This window comes from Staurois parvus, unplaced genomic scaffold (assembly GCF_062004578.1).
Source record: "Staurois parvus isolate SC_StPar_1 unplaced genomic scaffold, SC_StPar_1.0 ptg000234l, whole genome shotgun sequence".
NCBI classification, from domain to species: Eukaryota; Metazoa; Chordata; class Amphibia; order Anura; family Ranidae; genus Staurois; species Staurois parvus.
Window position 1 is genome coordinate 6,135,667 of NW_028318030.1, and position 27,597 is coordinate 6,163,263.

Genomic DNA, 27,597 nt, shown 5'->3' on the forward strand with positions numbered 1-27,597 from the left:
TCAATGGAATGAAGTGGATGTATCACTTGGTCCCATTCTGATCTGTGCCGTGGTTGTGCAATAGAAAACATTGATATTTGTTCTTGCTGCAGCTCCACCCTATGCTGAAGCCCAATTTTTGGGAGTTCCTATGGGGGAGCTACAGCACAGCCCCAAAAACTACCTCATCCACTCTAACGTTTTTTCATGCCTCCTTTCCCATACTGTGTCTCCCCTGGTGTCTAATCTACCTCCTCTCCCTCCTTTTTAAATCTCCTCCTTATTCTCTCATACCTCCTCTCCTTGGCTGTTTTCATCACACATTTAGAAGTGTGGAGGACCTACCCTTGGCTCTGTGCACTTGTTCTTCCAGCAGGTAGGCTCTGTGGATGAGCAGTGCTGCAAGGAACTACAAGCCCCAGCAGTAGACTGGGAAGTCAAACTCTATATGGAGTAGTTTTGTGACTGCCCATGCATATTCAGGTGTGAGAAGGGGTCTGGATGTGATGGAGCTGCTGCTGTAAGACTAGTAAGGAATATCTAGTAAATGAGACATGCACACAGGAGCCTTGACCCTCCCTGCCCTTGCTATGATGGCGCTTATCTCCAGTGTCACCCATCAGTGTCAGTCAGTACTACTTATCAATGCCTGTCAGTGCCGCCTATCAGTGCCGCAACAGTGCCGCCTAACAGTGCCGCATATCTGTGCCAGTCAGTGCCGCCTATCAGTGCTGCCTATCAGTGCCATATATCAGTGCTGCCTTTCAGTGCCCATCAGTGATGCCTTTCAGTGCCCATCAGTGCCACCTACCAGTACCTCCTCATCAGTGCCACCTATCAGTGCAGGCTATCAGTGCCCATCACTGCAGCCTCATTAGCGCACATCAGTGAAGGAGAAAAATCACTTATTTACAAAATTTTATAACAAAAACTAAGAAAAAACATTTTTTTCCCAAAAATTTTCAGTGGTTTTTGGTTTGTTTAAGAAAAAATAAAAAACCCAGAGGTGATTAAATACCACCAAATGAAAGCTCTATCTGTCACAAAAAAATGATAAAAATGTCATATGGGTACAGTGTTTGAATGACCGCGACAGCGCTGAAAGCTGGAAATTGGCCTGGGCAGGAAGGGGGTATAAGTGCCCGGTAGGCTAGCAATCCACTGAGCTGATTTCCTGTCCTCCTCTAAATGGTTTCACTTGACAGGAAGTAAGGAAAAATGTGCAAAAGTTGCAGCCTCCAGTACTCTCCTAGAGAAAAGGGTTTTTATCACTGCCGTTGCTGTTATTCAAGAGTTCTGTCTGGTATGAGGATGTCAGCAGATAGGGTGAATCTAACCTTACAAACAGTGGTGCACCGAAATTAAAATTCTTGGACCAGAACCGAAAATTCTGGATGCATTTTGCTGAAAACCGAAATCAAAATGGACAGTTTTTTTAAAAATATATTTTTTATATATAATTGTATTTTTTATTAATATCATGAATTTAAATTAATATGAATTGATTTTCAGCACCTTTCAGCCAATAAGCTGCTTTCACACTAAGCTGTTTTTCCAGCGCTTTTGCATGTTAAAAAAAAAAAATGGCACAAGGTAAGCTCAAGAAAAATGCATCCCTTTAAATTCAATGTATGTCTTCACATTAGTCCATTGCGCTTCCCTTGCAGTGTTAAAAATCTTGCCTGCCGCATTTTTGGTGCATATTTGTCGAGTTTAAAAAAAAAAAAAAGCATAAAAAATGCACCCCTCTCAGTAAGACCTGGTTCAAACCAATGCGTTTTTAGGGCTTTTTACAGATATGCACTACTGTGCATATAGAATGGTTTCCTATGGGACACATTCACATCTATGATTTTTGTGCTGCTGCATTTTTGGAAAGGGTCAGGGACTTTTTCAAAAGCAAAATGCTGCATTTTTGGTTCAATAGACTTCAATGGAGATGCTGCAGAAAATGCATTTAGTACGTTTTTGGCGAGTTTCTAGCATTTTTGATGCGTTTTTAATCTGCCCAGCAACAATTTGGCCAAAAAAAGTATCTAAAATGCGCATGCAAAAACACAAAATGCACTGCAAAACAGACAAAACTGCATTGGTGTGAACCAGGCCTTAAATACATTAAAAACCCATAAAAAATGCATACCTGTTGTATTGTGATGCGGTTTTTGAGTCACCTGACCTGTGAAAAACGCACCCCAAATGTGGTAAAATCACATGTTTTCAGCAGCCATTATGGGAAACTTTTTTTCGATTACCAAAATTCCGATAACACCATTTTCGGCCAATACATTTTGACTACGGACATTTCGGTGCATACCTACTTACAAATGCTATCTTGCCACCATCACCCATGTTCTGGGATAGCAGTTTCTGAAAACGTCTCCCATTTTTTTAGAATAAAATATTCTTGCTTCTGAATGACAAGCAAACAAGGGCAAACCTGTGAATTTCAGATCATTGCCTCTGCCCTTAATGGTTGGCTATTATGGTTTTTCATCATGCTGAGCTCCCAGTTGATACTCAAAAATACCCTTGCAGTTGGATCACTCCACACTGCAAGGGTTAAATGCTAGTCAATTCTAGGGATAGAAAAAGAGTTAGTATTGCTTTGCCTGTTCCCTGGAGCTTTGGCCTCCTGGGGATCCCTTGGCGTCATCAATGTGCAACCCTGCATTGTATGTGGAAGGAGTGAGTGTGTGACTACAACTGAGTGGCCTAGGGAGGAGATTGTGGCAATGGGAAATGGACTAAGATAAGTATATCTCCTTTAATCACAAATATGGAAAGTTAAGAGAAAAGGATTTCATGCACTAAGGCTTTTGTATATCGATACTAGTAAAATTTTGAGGAATAACTAGTTCCAAGCAAGTGCAAAGGTTACATATATTTGGTAGCAGGGGCAGACTGACAACTCATGGGGCCCCCGGGCAATAGGGGATCATGAGGCCCCTGTGTCCTCGCCCACACTCAAACCACACCCGAAAAAGCCTATGAAAGGTACCAGGGGCATCTCATGGGGCCCCCTACTGACCCCAGGCCCTCGGGCAGTGCCCAAGTTTCCAAATGGTCAGTCCGCCCCTGTTTGATAGTTCCCTCTAGTGTTCTCTTGAGCTGCTACTTGTGTATTTCCTGTGCTCCTCAGCTCTAGTGGCCATAATGTGATGTTTTACTACTGCCCATAATAAAACAAAACTCGTATATACTTTAGTATAAAATAACATACTTTAGTATAAATGCAGGTAAAAATAAACAGAATGTTAGAAATCTGTTAAAATATATACAGTAGTAATATAACCATACTAGCTTGCTTGAGAGTACTAGTATTTTCCACAATATAGGTAAAGTGTATTAACAGTGGTTTGTGTGGTTTTTTTTGTTTGTTTTTTTTCCTTGCTAGTACAGTTTCTTAGAATCTCTATATGTTTATAGTAACACAGGTAGTATGGTTGCTGAGTAACTTATCTTATCTTTATGATTTTTTTTTCTTTTTCTATGAGCAGCACAGACGCATATTGATACTGCATATTGTTGCATAACACATTTTATAAAGAAAAGATGTTCGCTCTCCAGCTGCCCATAAAGTAAAGAATGCTCCAGATTTGAAAGCATCACTTGCAATTACTGGACCATTTTGTATGTGCTGGAGGACAATAACGAGCTCCTCAGGGGTGCTTGTTATCACACAGGGAGATTTTTGAGTGTTTGGAAAATCTTGCAGCAAGCAGATCCCAATCCTTCACTCTACAGAGGAGTAGAGCTATAGATCATTGGGTTGACAGCACTGACTAAGTCGCTATGCTGAAGCTGGCTATGAGAACAGTCATGTCTGATGTCTGCCCATCTTCAGGACTGAAGCATAGGAATGAAGGACCAACCTCTACCATTTACTAAATTGGATTAGATTAGATCTGCCATTAAAAAAAAGAGACAGCTGAGGCAAGAGCTAAACAAAAGGTATATTGAGAAGTGTATTTTTTCCTTCATGCTGCTCAAATCTAGTAAACAGGGTGGTTTGCCAGAAAGGAAGATCTAACTACAGGAAACTGTAAAGCCTCATACACATGATGAGCATATCCGATGAATGATTGTCCTACTTTCTTTCTTTTTTTTTTTTTTGCATGCTTGTCTCTAATGAATAGATTACTAAAGTTACGAAAATTCTCTTAAGGCAGAGTGCAACTTCAAAAGTAATGTAATGTATTCTTTCCTTTCCAAGCATGCATAGTCTTTTTATTTTTTGTACAAATATTATACTAACTACACGAAAATCGCTTGTTCTGTTATCTTCCGAGAAAAGTTTTTGTGCTTGTTCCTTTGGATATTTTCACATGAACTGTTGTGATTAGCTCTCAAAAGCTGTGTACTAACTATCAGATTATTGGGCAATCATTCTGAAAACCTTTTTTTTTTCATCTGTTTTTTTCATCGTGTACTAGGCATATACAGTAAGGCTTACTTTGCACTTGTGCTTGGAGGGTGGTAAAAATATGTTGCTGCCTCTCAACTACTCTCCCTTAAGCTGCAAAGGCCTTGGACAGATGTGTACATTGCTGGTGGCCGGCAAACTTTATCCCCAGGATTGCGCTCATGGGCAGTGCCGCCTGCCGAGTGTGACCCATTCAACTAAATCAGGCATTTGTTGTGCAGTGGTGTAGGTTTTTAGGGGTTTAAACAGGCAGTAAGGAGGCAACTTAATACCTCTTTACTGACTGTCAAGTGCCCTCTGATCCACCATGGATTGCTCCTCAGAGGACACCACAAGTACAAACTGGCCCCAACAGTGATTCCATAATATCTCACAACTAGGCTAGCATGGCTGCCTTATGCAATGTACATAATAATAATGCATACTCCTTAAATATACTGTATACAGGTCATTTGTAATGTGTGTGTGTGTGTATATATATGTCTGTGTGTGTGTGTATATATATTGCACATATATGCACTGCATATATAGATTATGTATATGTGTATACTTTTACAGATACTTATAACGCCATCAATTTATGCAGTGCTTTTACATGTATATGTTATGTGTGTGTATGTGTATATATATATATATATATATATATATATATTTTTTTTTTTTTTTTCTTAATTAAAGCCATTCCTGACCCGATCCTGGCTGTGACTGGCTATAATACTTAGGAATGGAACAAACATGCAGACTATAAAGTCAGAGTAGTCAGAGTAGTCATACTTGTTCTAGGGCATTGCAGTAGAAAGTTTTGAAGCCGTTGGATCAACATGACAGTGAAGCAGCTAGTATTTCAGAGCAAAACTCCATGATACTCTCTATGGTCTCTTAGAACCATATTGCACATTTAGTATGATCATATGATAGCATTGCAAGCAATAGGTGATCTCAAAGATTTTGAAAAAAGTGGGAATTATCTTTACAGTTTCAGACCTGCCCAAGTATGTGCTTTTAGTGATAGTGCCAGCACTGCCTGTATTGAGTTTTTACATTTGCCTGTATTCTGGGTGGATGACTAATTCAATATTACATACCAAAGGCATTTTGTAGCACGCTATGCAAGTCCTATGGGGGACAGCAGACCAGGAGACAAAGAATCAGCAGTAAAGTATCAACAATCATTTTGTCTAACATGGATGTACACAGAGTTTAGGTACCCCTGGCAGATTACTGTAAAAACAGTTCATATGCTGTCGGTACCATTTTTAATGACTTAAGAGTAATCATATACAAAATATTCCTGGATACTAACATTTATAGGTAATAACACCAAGTGTTGTTGATCCAGAGAATATTCGATTGCCTCCCACGGGGATCAGGAAGGAATTTTTTTTCCCCTCTGGAGTGAATTGGATCATGCTTTATTGGGGTTTTTGCCTTCCTCTGGATCAACTGCGGGGTATAGAATAATGTATATGGAGGTTTTCTATTTTTTTCCTCTGTTGATTGAACTAAATGGACTTGTGTCGTTTTTAAACTTAACTATGTAACTATATATGTTAAATGGATGGAATTACTCAGAGCAGCTGAGCAGATATGTGTCTTCTGGAGTGTGCATGCTTTCAGCATAAAATAATCAGGAAAACTTTTGGTTATTGGGAATAAGAAGTCCTCCCACCTCTCTCCCACTCTCATGTGCAGAGCAGGAGGTATAGAGAGGAGGTTGTGTATAAAGATCCGTCTGCTGTTTTTGCCTTCCTTCTACTCTGCAATCTGTCTCTCCTGGAAGGCTGGGTGAGACCTGCATGGCTCTGTCATTGTAGCACATGGCTCAGTGGAATGTTTTCATCTTTTAAGAACATACTGTACTTGAAAATAGCATGTTCCTCAGTCACATCTTCTAGTTGATATTTTAAATTGGCATTGGACTGTCCACATCCAGGAAACACAAGGTGCAAGGCCAGGTCAGACACTCTAGATCTGTCCCTTTAGGCCAGTGGTCTTAAAACTTTCTAAACAAATGGCCAATATACTGTACTTTAGACTGTAGGGGGGCCAGACTGAGCACAGTGGGAGAAGACCTTGTCCTGGTGTCAGTGGGAATAAACAATGCCTCATTGTTGCTGTCTTTGGGAGGAATGGTGCCCCATTGATGGTTTCATTGGGAGGAATGGTGCCTCATTGTTGGTGTCATTGGGAGGAATGGTGCCTCATTGTTGATGTCATTGGGAGGAATGGTGCCTCATTGTTGATGTCATTGGGAGGAATGGTGCCTCATTGTTGGTGTCATTGGGAGGAATGATGCCCCATTGTTGGTGTCATTGGGAGGAAAGGTGCCCCATTGTTGGTGTCATTGGGAGGAATTGTGCCCCAAGGGCCAGATAAAAGCAAGCAAAGGGACGCAGTTTGGAAACCACTACTTTAGGCCACAGAGAAGGAGGCAATTTTTCGATATAGTTATCACCCACAGCAACCATAGAAATGCAGAAGCTTTTCTTGTTCTCACAATATTTTAAGCTAGGTTTTGACCAGTAAAACACATAATAGAGGTGATATTGGAGAAATGCTGCTTTGGTCACCAAAGATTGTGTATATAAGCTTCAGTAATGGAAATCTAGACCTATCAAGGTGTTACCACTTAGATTTTGGGCCCGAGTGTGTGTGTGTGTGTGTGGTGTGTGTGTTTTTTTTTTTTTTTTTTTTTTTTTTTATACAGCCAGGTCCATAAATATTGGGACATCAACACAATTCTAATATTTTTGGCTCTATACACCACCACAATGGATTTGAAATGAAACAAACAAGATGTGCTTTAACTGCAGACTGTCAGCTTTAATTTGAGGGTATTTACATCCAAATCAGGTGAACGGTGTAGGAATTTTTTCATAATACAAAAAAAAGTGGATATAAGGTGCTTTTTTTAATTTATTTTTTAATACTCGTGACGTACATATTTTTAATTATATTTTGTGTCCATTAGGAGCACTGCTTTTATCATGGACATGTGGATGGACAAAATGACTCATCAGCCAGCATCAACCTCTGTAAAGGAATCAAGTAAGGTCTGCCTGTGTGGCATATTAAATTGTTACCATTGGATGCCTAAGTATAGATATCTTGTCTTTTGTTCCTTCTGCTTGCAATGGGTTAGGCGATTTTTGTTTTTTAAAGGTCCACTGGATAGAAGGGTTACACATTCAGCTCTGTAGGCAGTCTTCTCACAAACAGACAAAAGGGTTTGGATATCATATATGTAAATGATATGAAAGGTTCAGTATAAATATAACTAATAATTAAGGATGATCTGTAAAATAGGGCTGTTTCAGAGAATTTCTCAAGCATACTGTATTGTAGTGTTTTGTTTTTTTTCTACGTGTTATAATCCCAAGGTTTACTTTAACAGCCAACTTGATTTGCATAAGGTCCTGCTGAAATAAATCAAACAACTGTTTTCTATTGTCCAGTTTGATCAGCCATGGGTGTCTTTTTGTTATGTCTCCCCTAGTGATGTATGGGGGAGATCCAGTGGTCCTTAGGTGGGCTCTAAAGTGGCAGGTGCTGAGGATTTGTTTTCTTGTATGGAAGTAGACTCCTTTGCTCTACTTTTCATTAGGTGCAATTATATGCATAGATGTGTTTAAATGTACTCTCCTATGTCCAGAGGAAACATTTACAGAAACTAAAGGAAATCAAGTAGACCTTATCTGTTTACTTTGTTCCATTTCCCCTGAAACCTATATTTGCATGTGCGTAGGTACAGCTCATCTCCCACATTTCCTAGCGGAGTTTGAGTTTGAAAGGAAACATATAGTGAGTTTGTATATCTTTTCTTTACATATTATAGTAGGGTCTACAAAACAAAGTGGAAAAAAAAGTTGGCTGGAAGATGGAGCTTTTAGCTGTGTTTTACATTTTCTAGGATCACTTTACCTTCCCTGCAGAAAAAGACTGCTGTAGATTTATATATTTTGGGATAGAGTGGGGAAGGATTAGAGCAGGGGTATTGAATTAAAATTTATGGAGGTCTGACCAGTAAAATTTTCTTTCAGCAGAGGTTTGAATCGCGTATTTGTGAGAAGGCTCAGATCCTTCCCGTCACAGCCCCCTTTATATCACAATTCTGTTCTTACATCAGTGTCCCCTGCACATCAGTTTTACCTTCAGAGTAGTGTTCTCAGGCCCCCTTCACATCACCACCCCCACAGTAGTGCACTGATTCCCCTTTACATGAACACACCCCGTTTATTCACAGCAGTGTCCTCACCCCCTTTCAAATCATCCCCCCAGCACTGCCCCCCTTTACACCCCTTCCCTAGCACTGCCTCCTTTCACATCAATCCCCACCCCCATTCACTCTTCTAACCAGCAGGTGATTGGTTGCTAGGACACGGGGCAGTCCTAACAACCAATCAACCGCCGGCAGCTACCGCTCCTCCCATCCATCCACTCCTGAGCTGTGCCTCCCACATTCAGTTCATTACTATCCAGCCTCCCGCCCTCAGTTCATTACTATCCAGCCTCCCGCCCTCAATTATTATTATTATTATACAGGATTTATATAGCGCTAACAGTTTGCTCAGCTCTTTACAATATAACAGGAGACAATACAGCAACAATACAGTTCAATACAAGAGGGATAGGAGGGCCCTGCTCCTTGGAGCTTACAATCTAGGATTCATTACTAGCCAGCCTCCCGCCCTCAATTCATTACTATCCTGCTTCCCGCCCTCAGTTCATTACTATCCAGCCTCCCGCCCTCAGTTCATTACCATCCAGCCTCCTGCCCTCAGTTCATTACTATCCAGCCTCCCACCTTCAGTTCATTATTATCCAGTCTCCCGCCCTCAGTTCATTACTATCCAGCCTCCCGCCCTCAGTTCATTACTATCCACCCTCCTGCCCTCAATTCATTACTATCCTGCCTCCCACCCTCAGTTCATTACTATCCTGCCTCCCACCCTCAGTTCATTACCATCCAGCCTCCCACCCTCAGTTGATTACCATGCAGCCTTCAGCTCGCTGTCTTGAGAATGACAGTGGTGGAGGCTGGGAGATGGAAGTAGCTTCTAAATGGCGCGACCATGGATCCATATGGGACAGTGGCTTGGTCCAGATCTGGACCATGGTCTGCCATTTAGTGATGCCTGGCTTAGAGCCTTTGAGTTTTTATTTGCACTATTGCTAAGGCACTAAGTGATGAGTGATCTCTTCAGTGGGGACAGACTAAAATTAAAAACCTTTTGTAATAGAGTGGGATAGGGTCAGAACTTTTGACAATGCATCATTTTTTTTACTTGTATGACCATCACAGGGACAGGGAATGAGGAACAATCACCTTAATAGGTAAACAGACATAAAAGTGCTAACTCTTCCCTACACTATCCAAAACTAAAAAAAAACCTCTGTAGTTGGGCTGTAAAAAAAAAGTAGCATAAAATTGATTCTTAATCATTTGTAGTTTTCCTTTAATTTACTGGTGCTCCCTTCCCATTATAAGAAACTGCTTTAAAGGCATTTTCTTTGCTCCATTGGAGATGTAATCAAATTACAGGAACACCTAAAGACCCTCTTTTCTTTCTCTAACATTCACGAATGGTGATAATGATGGTAGGAGCAAATGGTAAATGCAGGTATGTAGTACTGTATACTGACTGTGTAACCTGATCTGCTTAATTCTACAGGAGTTTTGGGTGAAATTTATAATTTTCGAAAGCCAGAAAAATAACTCTTTGTTAATGTCGTGGTGTCTTAATTTTGTTAAGACTTATTTTTAGTTTTAGTTTTTTATGCATTACCTGATTTTTAGAATATACTATGCAGTCCAAACCAAAACATTTTACATACTGACTTCAAAAAACCGCACAGCTAATAAAAAGTCAAGTTTTAATACTTTTCTTTTCTTTTTTTTTTGTTAGGTTTGCACTTATAGATTTAAACAGCTTAAAATTGATATGAATTGTTTGGTTAAAGCAAGAGATTGCCTTGTATGTTTCAAAGAACATTCATTAGGCCAAGTAAAGTCAAAATGAACTTCCTGCCTTTAGATTATTAAGGTCTATATTGGGAAACTCATAACATACAGGAAATGTGGTTTACGGAGGTAATTTCTCATTCCTCATTTCCTGCCCTGAGGTATCCATCCCCCTGCTTCGTGGTTGTTTAGAAGGGGACATAGAAGAAGTGGTATGTAGAAAACCATAAATACAGATAATCACAATCTATATATAGAACATAGTCTGTACATTTGAAGGAAGGAAATGCTCTTTTGTAACATTGATCAGTGTGACGGGAATTTAGTTAAGGAGAGTAAGATATGCATAACTTCTGTATGCTTTTTTCAGTAGACAAAGAAAGAGCCAAATTAGCTATTAAAAAAAAGAAAGTCCAGCTAAGAAAAATATCTATATTATCAAATAAAGAAATTTCTATAAATTGGTTTCTTTTCCCATTTGTAACATTTCACATTTGTGATCGTTTTCTTTTGTAAATCACACTGATTTTTTACCCAATTGCTATGAATATTTGAACATCGATTAAAATACTGTCTCAGTTACGAGATTAAATATTAAAATTAGGCAGTTCACTATTTATGGCACCAGTCAAACCTTAACCTGTAAATTTCTGGCACTCAGAAAAACTAAAACAAGAAAAGTTAATATGAGGCAGGCTGGAAAGATTATCCTTTCAGCAGATAAGAGTTTTAGGGAACTAAAATCTGAAAATTGCTCAGAAAACCACATGAGGCAAAATTGTTGAAATTGGAAGAAATTCATGGCTGTCCGCAGTCTGTGAACATCTAGAAGAAAATTGGTCACTAGATTTTGGGACATCTCTCTAAAGCATTGAATGTGACATTCACCTAGCATTGACATTTTGTTAATAATTAAAGCAGAACTCCAGTCAATTTTTATTTTTTCGTACAGCGGGGCTGTGCCCACACTGCATGAGTTAATTGCTTGTTTTGCCCAGGGACTCAGGGAAAAGCTATACTCTTCTCTCCTCTGATCCTCTGGAACACCGATCTCCCCCACGTCCAGCACTGGACTGTTCCTGCCATCCTCAAGTCTGGATCCGGTCTATGGGCGTGATGACGTCAGGAACAGCCCATTCACAAGGCTGCTAGCATGCGGGGGGTTGGATGTGACGGGAACCAGTCTTGAGTTCAGAGGATCGGCAGATCAGGGACGTATATCTCTGCTTACCAAATCCAGAGACAAAAACAAGCATTTAACCCATGCAGTGTGGGCACAACCCCACTGCATGGGAAAATAACATTTTTGCTCAGATTTCTTCTTTAACTCTAAGTTAAACACATCCACCAGGAAGATTCACCTGCAGTGAATATTTGGTGAATGTCACATTCACTGCTTTATAAACAAGTCTCTCTGAAGCTGACTGCAAATTAAAAACGTTTCCTGGAAAAGTCAAACTTGATACTGCTCCTCTCGCCTTCCAGGCAAGGCTGTCCATCACATTAAACAACCAATAAAAAATGTAGGGCATTTTCCTGTAAACTGTCCATATTTGCATATAGAAAAAAAAACCTGACGCTTTAATGTCAATTTAATTTTTCAGCTTGTGGCAGGTTTACTTTGAAATCTGTGATTTTGTTTACTATTATTTACATCATTGTTACATAGTTAGCATGGATGAAAAAAGACCATTCAGTTCAACCAATAACCAACAATTCAACCAACTGTCTTCTGGAAAAAAAATATCACATTCTGCAATTTTAGCCATGTTTTACATGGTCCCTGGAGGAATGACTTTCACAGCTTAGTGAACATGCTGCAATGTAGAGGCGTGAAGTTGAAGGTTTTTTTTTTTGTACATGTTCGTGTAAGCAGGTCTTCGGTGATAATTCCCCCACCATAAATTACGTCATTGTGTTATACATAAAAATATGTATTCCAGCTAAATGCCTGACACTCTCCAGCTTCAGCATTGTTGTGGTTATGTGTATTTTCAGCGGTTTTATGCAAGTGGATGGGCAGATGTACTTGATAGAACCTCTCCCCGGATCTGAAGATGACCAAGGAGCACATGCTGTTTATAAGCACGAACATCTGCGGATGAAGAGAGGAGCTTGTCAAGGCAGCAACACCAGCACTGTGTATGATTATGGACCAAAAGTGGCCACAATGCTAAAGCCCCAGCCATGGGTAAGTCCAGGTCTTTTCATTGGTTACTTTAATAACACCTCTGCAAGGTTTTAAATGCTGTTTATATGCCGCTGAAGATATTTGTCTGTTGGCATTTAAGGTGCAAGTAAAGGAAAAAAATTTATTTTTCTTTCCTATAACGGCGGTCTTTTTTTTTCTGCAATCTGTGCCCCATAGGGGAGTTTTCCCTTCACTTCCTGCCCCATAGCCAAAACAGGAAGTGAGAAAAAAATCACTCCAAAGTGAAGAGAATCCTGGCATGTCACCGGGGTCACTAGAACTAGTGTGCCCATAGGACGATTTCCCCTCTTACTGTTCTACTACTGTTTGTCACACAAAGCTCTGACGAAGAGGGGGTACTCTCAAAACTCGTAAGCTGTCTTGGATCCTGGACCGTGCTTCTGCTGGCGTTGGGTCCATTTGGGTCTTTACATCAATTGTGCCAAGAATGTTGGTTTCATGAGCTATATATCACTTGTGTTTGTGAGTATGTTTTTAGCTCTTCATACTACCAAACCATGCACTAGGCTGGTTTGCTTTTCTTTCTTTTCTTTGATTTTTTTACTTGTCATCTGGATGGGAGGTGAGGGGAAGTGTTCCTAATGTGGAAGCAGGCAACAATGAAATTCTAACCCATTGTTAGCAAAACACCCTCAACCTATAGAAAATTAATTTTCATTTTTGTGTGTTTCCCTTTTGGGGAATTTCCCCTAATTTCCTGTTCTATCTCACATCCATTAAACTGACAGGACGTGAGCTGAAACCTCCCAAATGAGAACAGGCAGCAATGAAAAGTTGACAGATGCTCTAACCCAGGGTTGTCAAACTCAATTTAATTGGGGGCCGCATCAGCATGGCTGCCCTCAAAGGGCCAGCTGTATCTGGAAGAGTAGATGTCCAGAGCTCCCCCACCTGCTCTTATATCAGATGTCAAAAGCTCCCTCACCATCACAATTCAGGAATCCCCCACCCTCCCTTACATCACAGTGCACCCAGGGCTGTCTTAATGCATGGGCCCCTCTGGGCACTGCCTAGGTGCATGGTGGCCCCATGATAATGTTGCATTACATCATACTTGCCAACTGTCCCAGATTTGCTGGGACATTCATGCTTTTTACTAAGCTGTCTCAGGATGGCCCGGGCAGTGTCCCAAGACTTGTACTATGCCCTCATGTTCCCAGTATTATGCCCTTCTGACTCTCCCTGTACTGTGCCCTTTTGCCCCCTGGAGAGTGGGATTTGGCTCACAGGCCTTGTATTTCAAACCTGGGCTCTAACCTATCCTTATTTCCAAAAAGGTTCTGGCTAGAGTTGTGCATTATGATGTCATCAGACATGAGAAGACATTACCCTACCAGGCTGTTTTTGGATAGGATGGGTTTTTTAGGGCTGAGGTTGGGTTAAGTCTGCACATCTGACCATCCTTATTTGTTATTGGGCTCCATTACTTAACTGAATAGTAATCATGACAGTTTAAGTGTTTCACAAAGATTCTTGGTAATGCAGATAGTAAATACCAACCTTACCTCTCGTGTGAAAGTTGGTATTGATTCTGCCCTCCCTAAAAATATTTCTCGGGGTCCAGTGGTTGAACATGTGCTGAGGTCTTGATTTGGTAAGATAAGAGAGGGATTTAAACCCCATGTTAAAAACCATTCTGGAATTCATGCATTTGTTCTGACTGAAAGCTTTTAGGCATATAAGCAGCACAGAGTTTTAACCTAAGCATTGTAAAAAAAAAAAAGATAGCTTTGAGTTATTGTATTATCAACCCTGGAAATCTTGTAACATGCTTACAAGAAAAACCATAGTATCCAATAGCATCACAATTTCTTCATAAGACCAATAAGATCTTGCATTTCTCAAAAATATAATGTACTTCTTTGAGGTTGAATTACTGATAACATGACTGTTTTTCGAGGATAAAGCATAAAGTGCTTGGTTCCTTATAGTCCATCTTACTTCATGCTTTGTTTCCTGCTGCAGAATTAAAGTGTTACTAAACCCACAACAGTAAAATCAGTCATGCTTGTTATACGCACTGTGGAACCTAAGGGGTTAATCCTCCACATTGTGTAAAAAAGGCTGTTTGATCCTGACTTCTCTGATCCTCCGCTTCTTCCAGTGCCCCCCTCTTATCTCCTGATAAGACATATCTGTGGAGTCACTCTGCACACGCTCAGTTTAGTGTGTATTTCTAGAGAGTTTTTTTTTTCTTGGGAGAGTGCATGTGATCAGCACAGGGCCAATCAGCACTGTCCTGACAGAGGTCAGGGGTTCTGCATTCTCTTAGAGCAGAAAGAAAACTCCTACAAGCTTTAACCAGTGCTTTGCTAGACACTGATAGAAGTCACAAGACTGCTCTAACTGCTGATGAGAAAAGAAATTTAGCAGTTTATATTTACTAAAATAATTACATTTCCATGTTGTGTGTACTGTGGGAGACCAGATATAGTGAATGCAGGGTCCTGGGTTTAGTACCGTTTAAGTCAGCAGTTACTTATATTTCTCATGGTGTCCATTGGTAAGACTTTTGCTTGTGTTCTTGGGTCTGCTCTACTACTGCAGCAATTTTTAAAGTGGTATTAAACCAAAAAATATATTTTTAATACATTGCAGTTTGCAAATCCTTAAAGTAGAAATTCACCCAAAACCAAACTACCTGTAAATCTACTCGCAGCCACATTCTAAAACTAATCTATCTAGCCCTGTAAAGAAGAAATCGCAATACATACCTGTTCTGAATCCGGTCCGGTCTCCAGTGGCGGATGCAGTGTGCAGGAGAGAACCGACAACGGCTGTGAAATGCCTGGGATGTGACGTCACCCACAGACTTACTATGGAGCTTCCATTGACGGTTGCCTCTCCTGCACACGCCTACACACTGAAGCCACTGCTGACAGCACAATGTGGGACCTGACCAGACCGGCTGCAGAACCGCCATTTTTTTTTTCTTTCTTTACAGGGCTAGATAAATTCATTTTAGAATGTGGCTGCGAGTAGGTTTAGAGTTAGTTAGGTTTTGGGTGAACAACTACTTTAAATGTGGTAGTTACATTAGTTTTCTGTTTAGGGCTTTTTTTCCTTTATTTTCAACAAATGATCCAGCCAGCAACACATTTCTTGTCTTAGGTGTCTCCACTCACGATGGAGACACCTTTGGACAGCAGCAATGCCAATGAGAGAAGAGTTAAGTGTTAAGTGCACTAGCAGATTCAGATGGACTTGATAAACAAGTTAGCGCTAAACTAACACCAAGGTTTAAATGAACAAAAGCTGACCATTGTCTGCTCCCCTGTCAGTAGTAAATGGTTTGTCTTAACCTCCCAAATGCCATTTTTGCTGTATAGCCTAGTCTGTTTAGAGTTAAAAAAACAAATAACAGACCTAGTGGCCAGATCATCAGTTGAAAATAAAGGAAAAAAAGGTAAATGCAGCCACCACATCTAAGAATTGGTAACCTACAAACTATAACATATTTTTTGGCAGGGTTTATTACCAATTAAAATATATATAGGATAAAACCAGCCTATATCCCTGCGCTCAAGAAATGGTGAAAATCTTGGTATACAAAAATAAAATAAAAATTATTAAACCAGTAATTAAATATTTAAACCAAGCTGCCGTTTTAAATAACAAAAAAAATCTATAAACAGTGACTAAAAAAAGTACACATAAACAGCGCTATGTCAAAACACAATCTCCACTTGATATAAAAGGATAAAGGAAAAAAAAAAACTTCCACCAAAAAAAATATTTAATTTTATTTTATAATTTTTTTGGGTTGAAGTTTTTTTCTTTCCTTTATCCTTTTATATCAAGTGGAGATTGTAGTTTGACATAGCGCTGTTTATCTGTACTTTTTTTTTTTAGTCATTGTTTATAGGGTTTATTACCGCTTTATAGATTCTCCATTCTATATTTTTCATTTGTAACAATATGGAGAATGAGAAAGGAGGGGTAGAACACCAACATGTGTGGAACAGAGTTGGAAATGATGGGGATTTCTCACCACAGAAGGCCCTAGGACATTACCTAAAGGGTGGACCAATCTCCAGACACCACTTCTAAATTAAATGCAACAGTTTGAACGATTGAATCTGTATATTACTGTCAATAATACTATATGTTTTTAATACAGAAAATTGTATGCATGAGAACTTCTCTTTTAAATCTCTTATAGCGATCTGCTCCACTACAAACTGGTACCAGATATGTGGAACTGTTCCTTGTAGTTGACAACACTGAGGTAAGTTACAGATCTTGAGAAAAGCAACGTCACCATTGTATCACTTTCCACTACTGGTTTCTATAGTATTTGTTTCTGTTTCTTTGCAGTATTTAAAGTACAAAGATATACCTACAGTCCAACATCGCATGAAGGAGATCGTAAATCATGTAGACAAGGTGGGAGCTTTAGCATCTAAACATGCTTTATGGAGTTGTATTACCATCACTTCTAATGATTTTCCTGCTAATATGTTGACAAGCTGGTGACATGTTTTATGACTGATGTATGTGTGTTGTAAACTATTCCTGCTAAATGTAATAAGGATTCCTTAGTGCTATATAAAAAAACGATGGCGAAGCAAAAATTTGCAGCTTTTTCATCAGACGTGATGGATCCATCTATAGATGTGTATTGAATGCAATCCATAAAAAAACTTTTTAAAGTACAAATTTAGGGCAGGTATTAATTAAACAAATATTAGAAGCATTTGACATGGAACTAGCATAAGTACCTGCATCTGTCTTAATATCTGCCTCCAGTCTTTCCCATTTATTGTTCAATCGGAGGTTGGGGAAAGACTGGGGACTGGACAACTTCTATTGCTTTCCTGCAGTGTGTTGTATAGGGAGGTCCAGGATGTGGATGTGATGTAAAGAAGTGATATTAACAAGACTGAACCCATTTGAAAATCCATTGGTGGGTAAAATTGTGTGATGAATGCAGTACAATGTTACATGTGCTGTATGTTAGTATTTCTAATTTAAACGATGTAATCTAGATTTGCTTAGAACAAATATCCCACAGTTGTGAGCTTGATAATTTTTTTTTTATATAGATGCGCTAAATCCTTAATAAACCAGTATTTGTATTTAATTTATTGTATGTACATGTCACATTTTTTTATAGCTTTACCGTTCCCTAAATTTCCGAGTTGCTCTTATTGGTATGGAAATTTGGACCAAGCGAGACAAAATAGTAGTGAGCAATAATGCCGGTGTAACCTTGGATAATTTCCTGAGCTGGCGTAAGAGTGACCTTCTTCGAAAGAAAATGCATGATAATGCCCAGCTTGTCACGTAAGATTTAGAATTTTACTTTTACTGTTACGTGTGCCAACTCCAAAATTATTTTTTTTTGTAGGGTGATGGCATTTGATACTTGTTAACATCTCTTATCTGTATTGTTTTTCATGCATACAGTGGAGTGGACTTTGAAGGGAGCACTGTAGGTCTGGCCACCAAACTTGCAATGTGTACAGGGGATTCTGGAGCTGTTAACCAAGTGAGTATAATTATACATATTTGTCTAATATGTGATACAAGTCTGGTGTCTCCTGCTGAATTTTTAAGGCTTGTAAACATAAAAAGACTGTTTCTCTATATGTTTGTTGATCTGAAACTTTGCTTGTCCACCAAACTCTACCTTTCATTAATTTCAATCTCAATCCAAAACCCCAGGACCACAGTACAAATGCCATTGGTGCTGCTTCTACCATGGCACATGAAATGGGGCACAACCTTGGCATGTCTCATGATGAAGACGTAGCCCAGTGTACCTGTGCAGTTACCCGGGACAAAGGAGGCTGTGTTATGTCAAAGAGTGTTGGGTAAGTACCAACATTGTGGTTTTTTTTTTTTTCTTATCCCTGACATTGTACCTACAATGTAGTATTGTTTACAATTAACTCTACGTTTGTTTTATGTCCTCTGATATGCAGTATAGTGTACCCCAAGATTTTCAGCAGCTGCAGCCGACAGGACCTTCAAACTTTCCTGAAGGATGCTAGCCCAACCTGTCTATTCAATGTCCCAGATAGCACCCAGCTGTTTGGGGGCCCAGTGTGTGGAAATGAATTTGTGGAGAGTGGGGAGGAATGTGACTGCGGAACACTAGAGGTAACATCTACATGCATTCCCAAAAAACATGTACAACTATTGAACATACACATTTACAAACCTATTCATATACAATAAAGCATCCTATTCACTTTGTGATTTCTATTGTGTCATATGAGCATGACTCAATAGAAAAACAAAATGTAAGACTTTGGTCACATTTCGCAGCATAAATTGTCAGCACATACCTCAGTATCTTTAACTTCAAAACTTCAGAGTCTCCAGTTCAACACCATAAAAACTGGACATGCCCCCATCCCACAGCGGGACCCATCAGCAAGCCTGGTTGTTGTCATGAAGGGCTTACTATGACTTTTTGAGAGTTAATATTTGCATTGATGGTTTAGTAGGTCACTGGACAATTTGGAGTTCCATATTCTGCAGCAATAGGCCCCCTAAAGTCTGATGGACAGTAAACTGGCCCTTTATTCAGATAGTTTGGAGACCCCTGTTAAAGACCATCCAAGGAAAACTGTGAAAATTAGAACATTCTGCGCTATTGTTCCATATTTATAGATACTTGAACAATAAGACATTTTAGTATATACCACAACTTAACTTATCTTTAAGAACAGTTTGTGCAAATTCAATGAGGCTGATTTACTGAAGGATTTGAGAATTTTTACACGATCTATGGTCCAATCATGTGCAGATGAAATAAGTAAACAGGGATTCCTCATATCCTTTAGTAAATCAGCCTCAGCATGCTAAAGAAAATAATGTAATCATGAATTATTGTTATATTTGAATTTTCAGGAATGCACTAACCCATGCTGTAATGCCACAACATGCAAACTAAAAGAGGGAGCAGAGTGTGCACAAGGAGAGTGTTGTCGGCAGTGCAAGGTACACATATCAAGCTTATGTTTTGTTGGATCATTGTTACATTTTTGTTATGATTGCTTTTGTAAACTTTGTTTCTTTGACATTTGATAGGATGCGTAAATGATTCTTGCTACTGCTTTTTGTCAGATTCGTCCAGTTGGTGAAATGTGCCGCAAGAGAAAGGGAGAATGTGATCTTCCAGAATATTGCACTGGAAATTCTGCTCAATGTCCGGAGGATGCCTTTCAGATGAATGGGCTTCCCTGTTCATCCAGCAATGGCTACTGTTATAATGGAGTATGCCCATCCCTTGGTCAGCACTGTAAGACTCTCTGGGGAACAGGTACGATCAATGATTTATAAAAGACATAAGCACTGATAGATTACCAAATGAACCTTAGATCCAGGTGTTATAGTATATTCTGTCTCATCTGTATTGATGGTATAATAAAAAGCTTTACATGCCATTTTATTACATTTGTACAATTAAAGATACATTCGCAAAAAAGCTAGGTTCCATAGTTAACAAAATAAAATATCTTTAATTAGATGTTTTTGAAGCATGTTGTTTTGCGAAATAATTTTATTACATATTTGTACTCAATATACATCTTATATAGAGTGGCATTGTCACTAGGGTTTAACTGTTTGCTTCCAGCATTGATAGGTAGACCCAGGAGCATGGTGAAATTGTAATAATAAGACTGATGATAAATCCAGACTTGGATTGCTAGGATCTTTTTCTGATATGACTACTGTGTATAGAAGAGCATGATACCAGAATTTTAATGGATCTTTAATGGATACTTTTGGTCCCTTAACAAGTGGGAGGCACATATGCATACTGTTGTAATTCCTACACCGTTCACCTGATTTGGATGTAAATACCCTCAAATTAAAGCTGACAGTCTGCAGTTAAAGCGCATCTTGTTCGTTTCATTTCAAATCCATTGTGGTGGTGTATAGAACCAAAAATGTTAGAATTGTGTCGATGTCCCAATATTTATGGACCTGACTGTAGATGAAGTTAAAATGGAAAAGTTTAGAAAGGAATGGAGTAGCTGGTATGATTTAAGACATCTAAAAAATACCTGGAAGTAGTGGGAGCCCCAGACGAACCGATGTAGGAGAATTGAATTGAGTGATTAAGAAATGTATAGGAGGAGAGGAGTAAAGAAAAGAGATATATAGATATGGACAGGAATTGACGGAAAGAGTTGGATAGAATCATATGGACCGGGGAAAAGTGGGGGGGAGGGGAGGGAAGGGGGGGTAGGTGATTAAATGTAGGGGAATGGTTTGTATTTCTCATTCGATAACTATGAATGTATGTTGTTTTTAAGTTTTGAAAAAAATAAAAGATATATATATAAAAAAAAAAAGTTTAGGTGACACGGAAATATTTTCTTCCAGATGCACAAGTTGCACCCGATGACTGCTTCAGGAGCAATGTTCATGGCAATAAGCACCTACATTGCAAAAAAACTGAGCAAGGATACAGTAGCTGTAAAATAAAGTAAGTATGCAATTTATTTTCTTTATAAAATACTACATATCTTGAGACAGTGGTTGTAAATGAGAAGTCTAATTGATGTAATAGTTTAGAGGGTTTTTTTAATATTTGGGTTTGCATAGTAGTGAAATATGAGTTAATGTACAACTAAGACTAGAATCATTTGCACTAATTGTGCAGATGTGTATGTTTAGATGGATGTGTAGGAGTAATGAATAATACCGTTCCAATTGTTTTATTTCTACAGGGATGTCAAGTGTGGTCGAATACACTGTGTAAGGGGAGCAGAATTCCCTATAACTAACAACAAGTATGTGATAAAATTAATGGGTGGACAGGAGTGCAAAGTGGCTGAACTGTCTGATCAGGAAAGTGGAGTAACAGCTGACCCTGGAATGGTGCCCACTGGCACAAAGTGTGGCATGGGAATGGTGAGACATTTAACCCGAGACTAACACTTCTAGTATTCAGTGCCCTTACTGATCTAGGAAAGTCATACATTCAAATCTTAAATAAATAATTTGAATTTGTGATTGGTTTAATTACTTGAAGGCATTGTATATAAAATAATTTATCATTATGTTTTCAATGTATGACTTTGAATTTATTAGCATTAATATTATTGATCTAGGAAAGTGCCATATATATTTCTCAAGTATAGTTAACAACGCACCAACAGTTAGTATTCTTTTGTTGTAGGTCTGCTTTGAAGGGGAATGTCAGGATTTATCCGTGTATGGAGACAAGAATTGCTCTGCAAAGTGCAGCAATAGAGGGGTATGTAAATATATTCCATTTAACTTTTGTGCATGTTTCTATTCAACGCCTATGTTAAACCTTTGTAATAGTAATGCTGGGTGCAATAACTAAAAACAAGTCATATACACGCACACAATCAACATGTAGTTATGCAGGTACCTTTTAATTAGCATTTAAACCATTACATATTCTACGCATGTGAAAGACCATCTACCAAATGAACACCTGCCCTGGCCCATCATAGCATTCACCTGGCACTCCAAGAAATAACAGAATTCAACTGCAATATTCTTGCACTGTCAAAACCTCCACTTTTATTATCACGCGACACACAGGATATATCTTATAGTCATCACAATCTGCATAATAATACACACCAATAATAATGTGAGCATTACAGCATGAAATAGACACATCATCTGACAGCGTCACTGTATAGAATTAATACATTACCAAAGCTATGTTAGAAGCTGGGAAGAACAAATTCCATCGGTACCATACTGCCCAGGGTGTCACGGGGAAGCCATAGGCACGACCAGTCAATGAGCCCATATAGCCTTGGCAAAAATCCCAGCGTCAGAGCATCCTCTGGCCATTAAGGGGGGCTTCTACTGGTCTCGCCCAGACCTCCGCCTTATAAACCAATTTTCTGGAAGCTGTCCAATAGTGGGCGGGCACCTCACCCACCATAGGAGGAGCTAGCAGAAGGATTCCGCGAGGATAACAGAGTCACGTTCAACCACCATATTCGTTATCTGAAAAGTCACACTTTTGCTTCTTATCTACCCCAAAACTACTTCTCATCTACCCCAGACTTAAGGATTTCTAACTTAAACAGGTTTTTATCTCCTAATATGAGGTTACTAGATGTCATAAACACAGTTCATTCCATAAATAAGTTTTTATCTTGCTCTCAGCAGAATATCTTGTGACTCTGGCCTAGAGAAATGACACATCAGTCACCTCTCATGCCCCTGGCATTTGGGCAACAATGATTTATTGTAAAAATTACCCAAGAAACAAAGGGTCCAAGGCCAACATATTTCATAGGCATTACAACCTTGGATAACCCTAATCAGTTTTAATTTGTCTCCCTCCTCTTCACTATTAAGATATTATTATTATTAATATTACTGTTGCTAATTTTGATTTTAATAATTAAAAAATTTGTTTTGTTCGTGTCACATTAAATTAAAATTGCACAAACTTTTTTTTTTAAATAACATTACCATGGGCATAGCAATGCATACCCAGTGCAAGGGCCACGTTTACCACACTGGGATGCACAGGTGTTCCATGTATCCCTGTGTAGGCTGTCCTATTGATGTCTATTGGAATGCAGTGACTACATGGACACAGCCGCTAATCCCAATTTGACATCTGTGGGGGTACAGCTGCATAGCTCCAAATGCACACTGTCTGCATTTGGGGCTGTTCACCTGCACCCACACAGATGTTGAAATGGGGCAGTGGCTGTGTACAGCCACTGCATCCCAATAGACATCAATGGAATGCCTTCACAGATATGCATGAAACACCAGTGCAACCTCCATGTGGGTAAACATAACGCTCACACTGAATGCACATTGATACACCCCGTGTGAATGAAGCCTAACACTGGTCAAACTAGATGCGCCTTATTTAGTTGCACGTTTTTGCCTTTCTATTGCATAGAAAATAACACAATATTGGCAATATTGCCAAAAGAAAGGTTTGACTGTCCCAAAATGTAATTACTTTCAATGTTAATAGTAATGCTAAATCATAAAATAAATGCCCTGATCCACAAAGGACATGCAGGAACTGAAACGTTTAAATATATTTTGCATGATCAGTCCTTGTATGGATCTTTGGACTCTCACCTGCTAATTCTTGCTTCATTCATAGTATTCAAGGCTCCAGACCTTACAGATGCTTCTATAGTGGGGAGATAGAACTACCTACAATAATGCTTTTAGTCTTGGCTAGATGGCTATGTAGTACCATGTTGCAACATTAAACTGAAATACGCACCACAATAATACGTCTGAAAATCTCAAATCTTTTTTTTTTCTTTTAAAGGTCTGTAACCAAAAGCGAGAGTGTCACTGTGACCCTGGCTGGGCTCCACCATACTGTGACCATAAATTTACAGAAAACACTGCAGGTAGCAATCCGTAAAACACTGATGTTTTTCTCTTGTCTATGATACTGGCTTATCCTAATTCTCTAAGAAACAAATGTCATTGTCCCTTTCTTCTCTTTATTCTACAGATCAGAATAGAGGGTTTCTCATTGTTGGAATACTAGTCGCAGTTTCTGTTTTTGCTGTGCTGGTTGCTGGAGTGATGTTTTACTTCAGGAGAAGACAAAGGAAATTTCCACAGAAAAGGTGAAACCTTTGCCAAGATTTGATATGTCTTGGTGAAATTTAAAATATAAATCCAGATGGGGGGTCCAGTGAATGTGTGGCGGAGGGTCCCTTTTTATATATGTAGAATTCATTGCTAAGCGTTTTTTTAAATCTTGATTATTCCTTTAATTGGTTTGCTGAGAATATTATACAAGATAAGCAGTGGATTGCAATTTAAATGTAAATCAAAGACATTAAGCTGCTCTATAGTATTTATGTTCCTATAAAAAGTATTACAAGAACAGTAGGAGTGTGGGGTTATGGGCACACTGCCTTTTTATGTTGTTGCTTTATGACCATTTATTGATTAGAATATACAGAATCATACTTTAATAGATGATTGCCTGAAGTATGAGTCATTGATATGCTTTGGCTGCTTCTAATTTGTCCCTAAATTGCAAAGATGCTTTTTTGCAACCTAAACTATTCTTTAATTTTGTGTTAGTTTTTTACCTTTGCCAAGTCCTCCAACATAGAAAGATAAAACAGAAAGCTTAAAGAATACCTGTTCTGTGAAAAATATGGGCAGCCATTGCTGTCTAGTCTATATGTTGTTTGTTTTGGCACTGGGATCTTGCAGTGCTGATATCTCTGCAACAGAGCAAAAAATTATGAGTATGGGCTGAAAGAATTCAGTACAGGATTAAAGCTAAAGGGTAAGTTTTAGGGCACGAAAATAGAAATTAATTATGATAAATATTGTACTAAAAGCATCCAATTTCCTAGTTTTCCGGGCTCTTTCCTATTGCAGTAACTATGCGAGGTGTTTAAATATTACTGTCACGGTCAAGGGTCAGACTTGAAGACCAGTAGCTATAGTAGTAGAGAGGCTACCACCAACCAGCTGGATAAGTACACAAGCAGGTCACCCTAGCAGACGACGTGGGCTCACCCAAGGCGCAGGGTTTAAGCACTAACCTGTATTCGCCAGATCTCCTGATGGTGGAGATGGGTTTTGCTGCGTGTTAGTGCCAGGTCGTGGTCCTCAGGGTCCCCCACCAGGAGGTGAGCAAGCTGGGGTCCAGTTGCAGATAAAACAGGTAGGGATCAAGCAGAAGCATAGTCCGTAAACAAGCCAAAGGTCAGTAACAAGTGGTTGCAGGTTGGGATCAAGCATAATCGTATTTGAGGAACAAGTCAAGGGTCAGCAACAAATGGTTGCAGGTTGGGATTGAGCAGAACTATAGTCGAGGAGCAAGCTAAGGTCAGTAACGAATAGTAAAGATACGGACAGCAACAGGAAAGACAAGAGCAAGATATTGGCTGAAGAAGAGCACAATAATCTGGCAAACAGGAACTGCAAAGGCATGACCTAAATAGGAAATTCATGAGAGGAGCAAGGAATTCAAGGTTCACCAGAAGCAAGGCACAAGGCAGGATTGTCCAAGGGATCAGACAGGGTGCTGAGTTAAGCTAGCCATACAAGGGCTGAATCAGAAAAACAATAGGTTCCTCCCTTTATCAATGGGTTCCCTCCAGCCTCCATTAGCATAGATGGAGGAATAATCATTGTTGGCTAATATATTTAAGCAGCCACAGCTATTTGAATATCCCAACAGTGTCTGCATCTGATAGGATGCAGTCACTGTTGGGCTGAAAGTTTTCCACCCTGCTCTTTTGACTTTTCAGGTGACATTTGTTGAGCTGGGTGGTGCCACTAGGGTCATCCATGGATTAGCTGAAATTCTAACTTTGTATGGCCAGCTATGGATAAGACTATAGATTGCACTAAATAATCAGCTCTCTGTAACAGAACTAATTGACACCCTCCTTTTTCTCTGCATTACAAGTCTGTGTGAGGAAGCTTGTAATGAGAGGTGTTGCTGTTACTTACTATCTTAGAACAGACCATTCCAGACTATTGCAAAAATCAGTCCCAAATCATACCGTGCAGGGTCAATTTATATGTTAATAATATGTTAGAGAGCAGGGCTATGGGTGCTTCCAATACACTGTTGTTTTTGGCTCCAAAGATAAATGTGCTGCTTCTTCGGCACTAACAAGCCATGTACTAGTTGACGGTCTGTAAGGCTAATCCTCCACCTTTGCAGCTTTTTCTGATTCACTGACCCAGAGCAAGCGTCCATCAAGTTAGTGTTTGTAAAGGCAAAATTTCTTTTTAAGTTTTGAATATAATGGAGTAGGGATAGACTCTAGGTCAAACTTTTATCGTATCTTTTATCGAGATTCGTACTCTCTATTTTAAATAATAAACATGCAGCGCTAAGAGTATAATAAAAAGGCATGAAATCATAAAATGCATCAATCAAACGTGACTAGATCTGATAAAAAATTATATAAAGATGACCAACTATGATATCCATATGAAATATAGTGACGTACATAAATGCACGCAGTGAGGCATATAGTGGAATATAGATGTGATAAACGTCCCAAGTTGGCGTTTCAAGGTGCAAACGTGAAGTAGTAATACGGTTAGTCTCTACTCCATGTGAATCCGTGATGGTGAAATAATAATAAGTGGCTGTAGATTGCACTCACCAGAGAGCGCAAGTAAATGCGCGTTTGAGTAATTAGGACCAACTCCTGGTCATCTGCATCAGGTTACTGAAACATCAGGTCATCTGGTGGGTATCAGGGGGCAGACAGCACACCATCAGGGTTTATTCGGCACCAGGATTGGACTTAATCAGCCACCAAGGGGAATCACACTTGTAGATATAGCCAGGTCACCATGGGTATCCTTATGGAAAAGACTCACCAGAAATGAGCCAGAGCAAAAAGACTTCCTATAGTGTAGTAACTTTATTCAATCAAAGGATAGCAATAGAAGATGAAATAAAACTCACAATGAATCAATGTTGTCAAATGGTATAAAGATAACCGCTAGCTGTCCATAGAATAATGCACCATGTGTGTAAGTCAATGAGGAAGCCTGCCTTTTTATTATACTCTTAGCGCTGCATGTTTATTATTTGATTGTTTTAGAGGGTTTTGAGGTTTTTACCTTTCATGCTAGCAGCTCCATTTTATGTTTTATCCAGTGCTCATTTTGTTTTATTGGATGTGCCTACTTTCTATTTGTCCTGGAGACCTTTATCACCAAGAAAGATGAGAAATCCGAAATTGTGAGCTGTCATCAGTACAATAATAGAGGGTAAATCTTCCATTGAGGACACTCGTTCTGATGACGACTGTCTGAGGGGAATTCCCGTCACTTTGGGGAGATTTTCCATTGCTTTTCCAGGATAGGAAATGAAGAAATCTCCTTAATGGGCTACATACAACAAAAAAAAGTGCTTGATAGGGATTTTAACCCTTCCTACACTCAGGGCTGGTGCTAGACTATTTTGCTTCCTAGGCAAGACCAGCTACTTGCCCCCCCCCCCCCCCAAAAAAAAAAATAAATCAGTAATAATAATCAATTTAAACAGTAGAAAATATTAAATCAACAAAACATGAAACT

General features: G+C 39.3%; 1 protein-coding gene across 2 annotated transcripts in view; it reads left to right on the top strand.

The window, feature by feature from the left end:
* ADAM8 (ADAM metallopeptidase domain 8) overlaps positions 1 to 27,597 on the top strand; it is a 62,133-nt gene that overhangs the window by 18,981 nt on the left and 15,555 nt on the right. For both annotated transcript variants that reach the window (XM_089680036.1, XM_089680037.1), the window contains exons 5-19: positions 7,374 to 7,450; positions 12,363 to 12,555; positions 16,739 to 16,804; positions 16,894 to 16,962; positions 17,693 to 17,862; positions 17,986 to 18,067; positions 18,244 to 18,392; positions 18,504 to 18,681; positions 19,438 to 19,527; positions 19,654 to 19,849; positions 20,920 to 21,022; positions 21,267 to 21,450; positions 21,719 to 21,796; positions 23,840 to 23,924; positions 24,032 to 24,149. In XM_089680036.1, the coding sequence (XP_089536162.1) occupies positions 7,374 to 7,450; positions 12,363 to 12,555; positions 16,739 to 16,804; positions 16,894 to 16,962; positions 17,693 to 17,862; positions 17,986 to 18,067; positions 18,244 to 18,392; positions 18,504 to 18,681; positions 19,438 to 19,527; positions 19,654 to 19,849; positions 20,920 to 21,022; positions 21,267 to 21,450; positions 21,719 to 21,796; positions 23,840 to 23,924; positions 24,032 to 24,149 (1,838 nt within the window). The remainder of the gene's footprint in view (positions 1 to 7,373; positions 7,451 to 12,362; positions 12,556 to 16,738; positions 16,805 to 16,893; positions 16,963 to 17,692; positions 17,863 to 17,985; positions 18,068 to 18,243; positions 18,393 to 18,503; positions 18,682 to 19,437; positions 19,528 to 19,653; positions 19,850 to 20,919; positions 21,023 to 21,266; positions 21,451 to 21,718; positions 21,797 to 23,839; positions 23,925 to 24,031; positions 24,150 to 27,597) is intronic.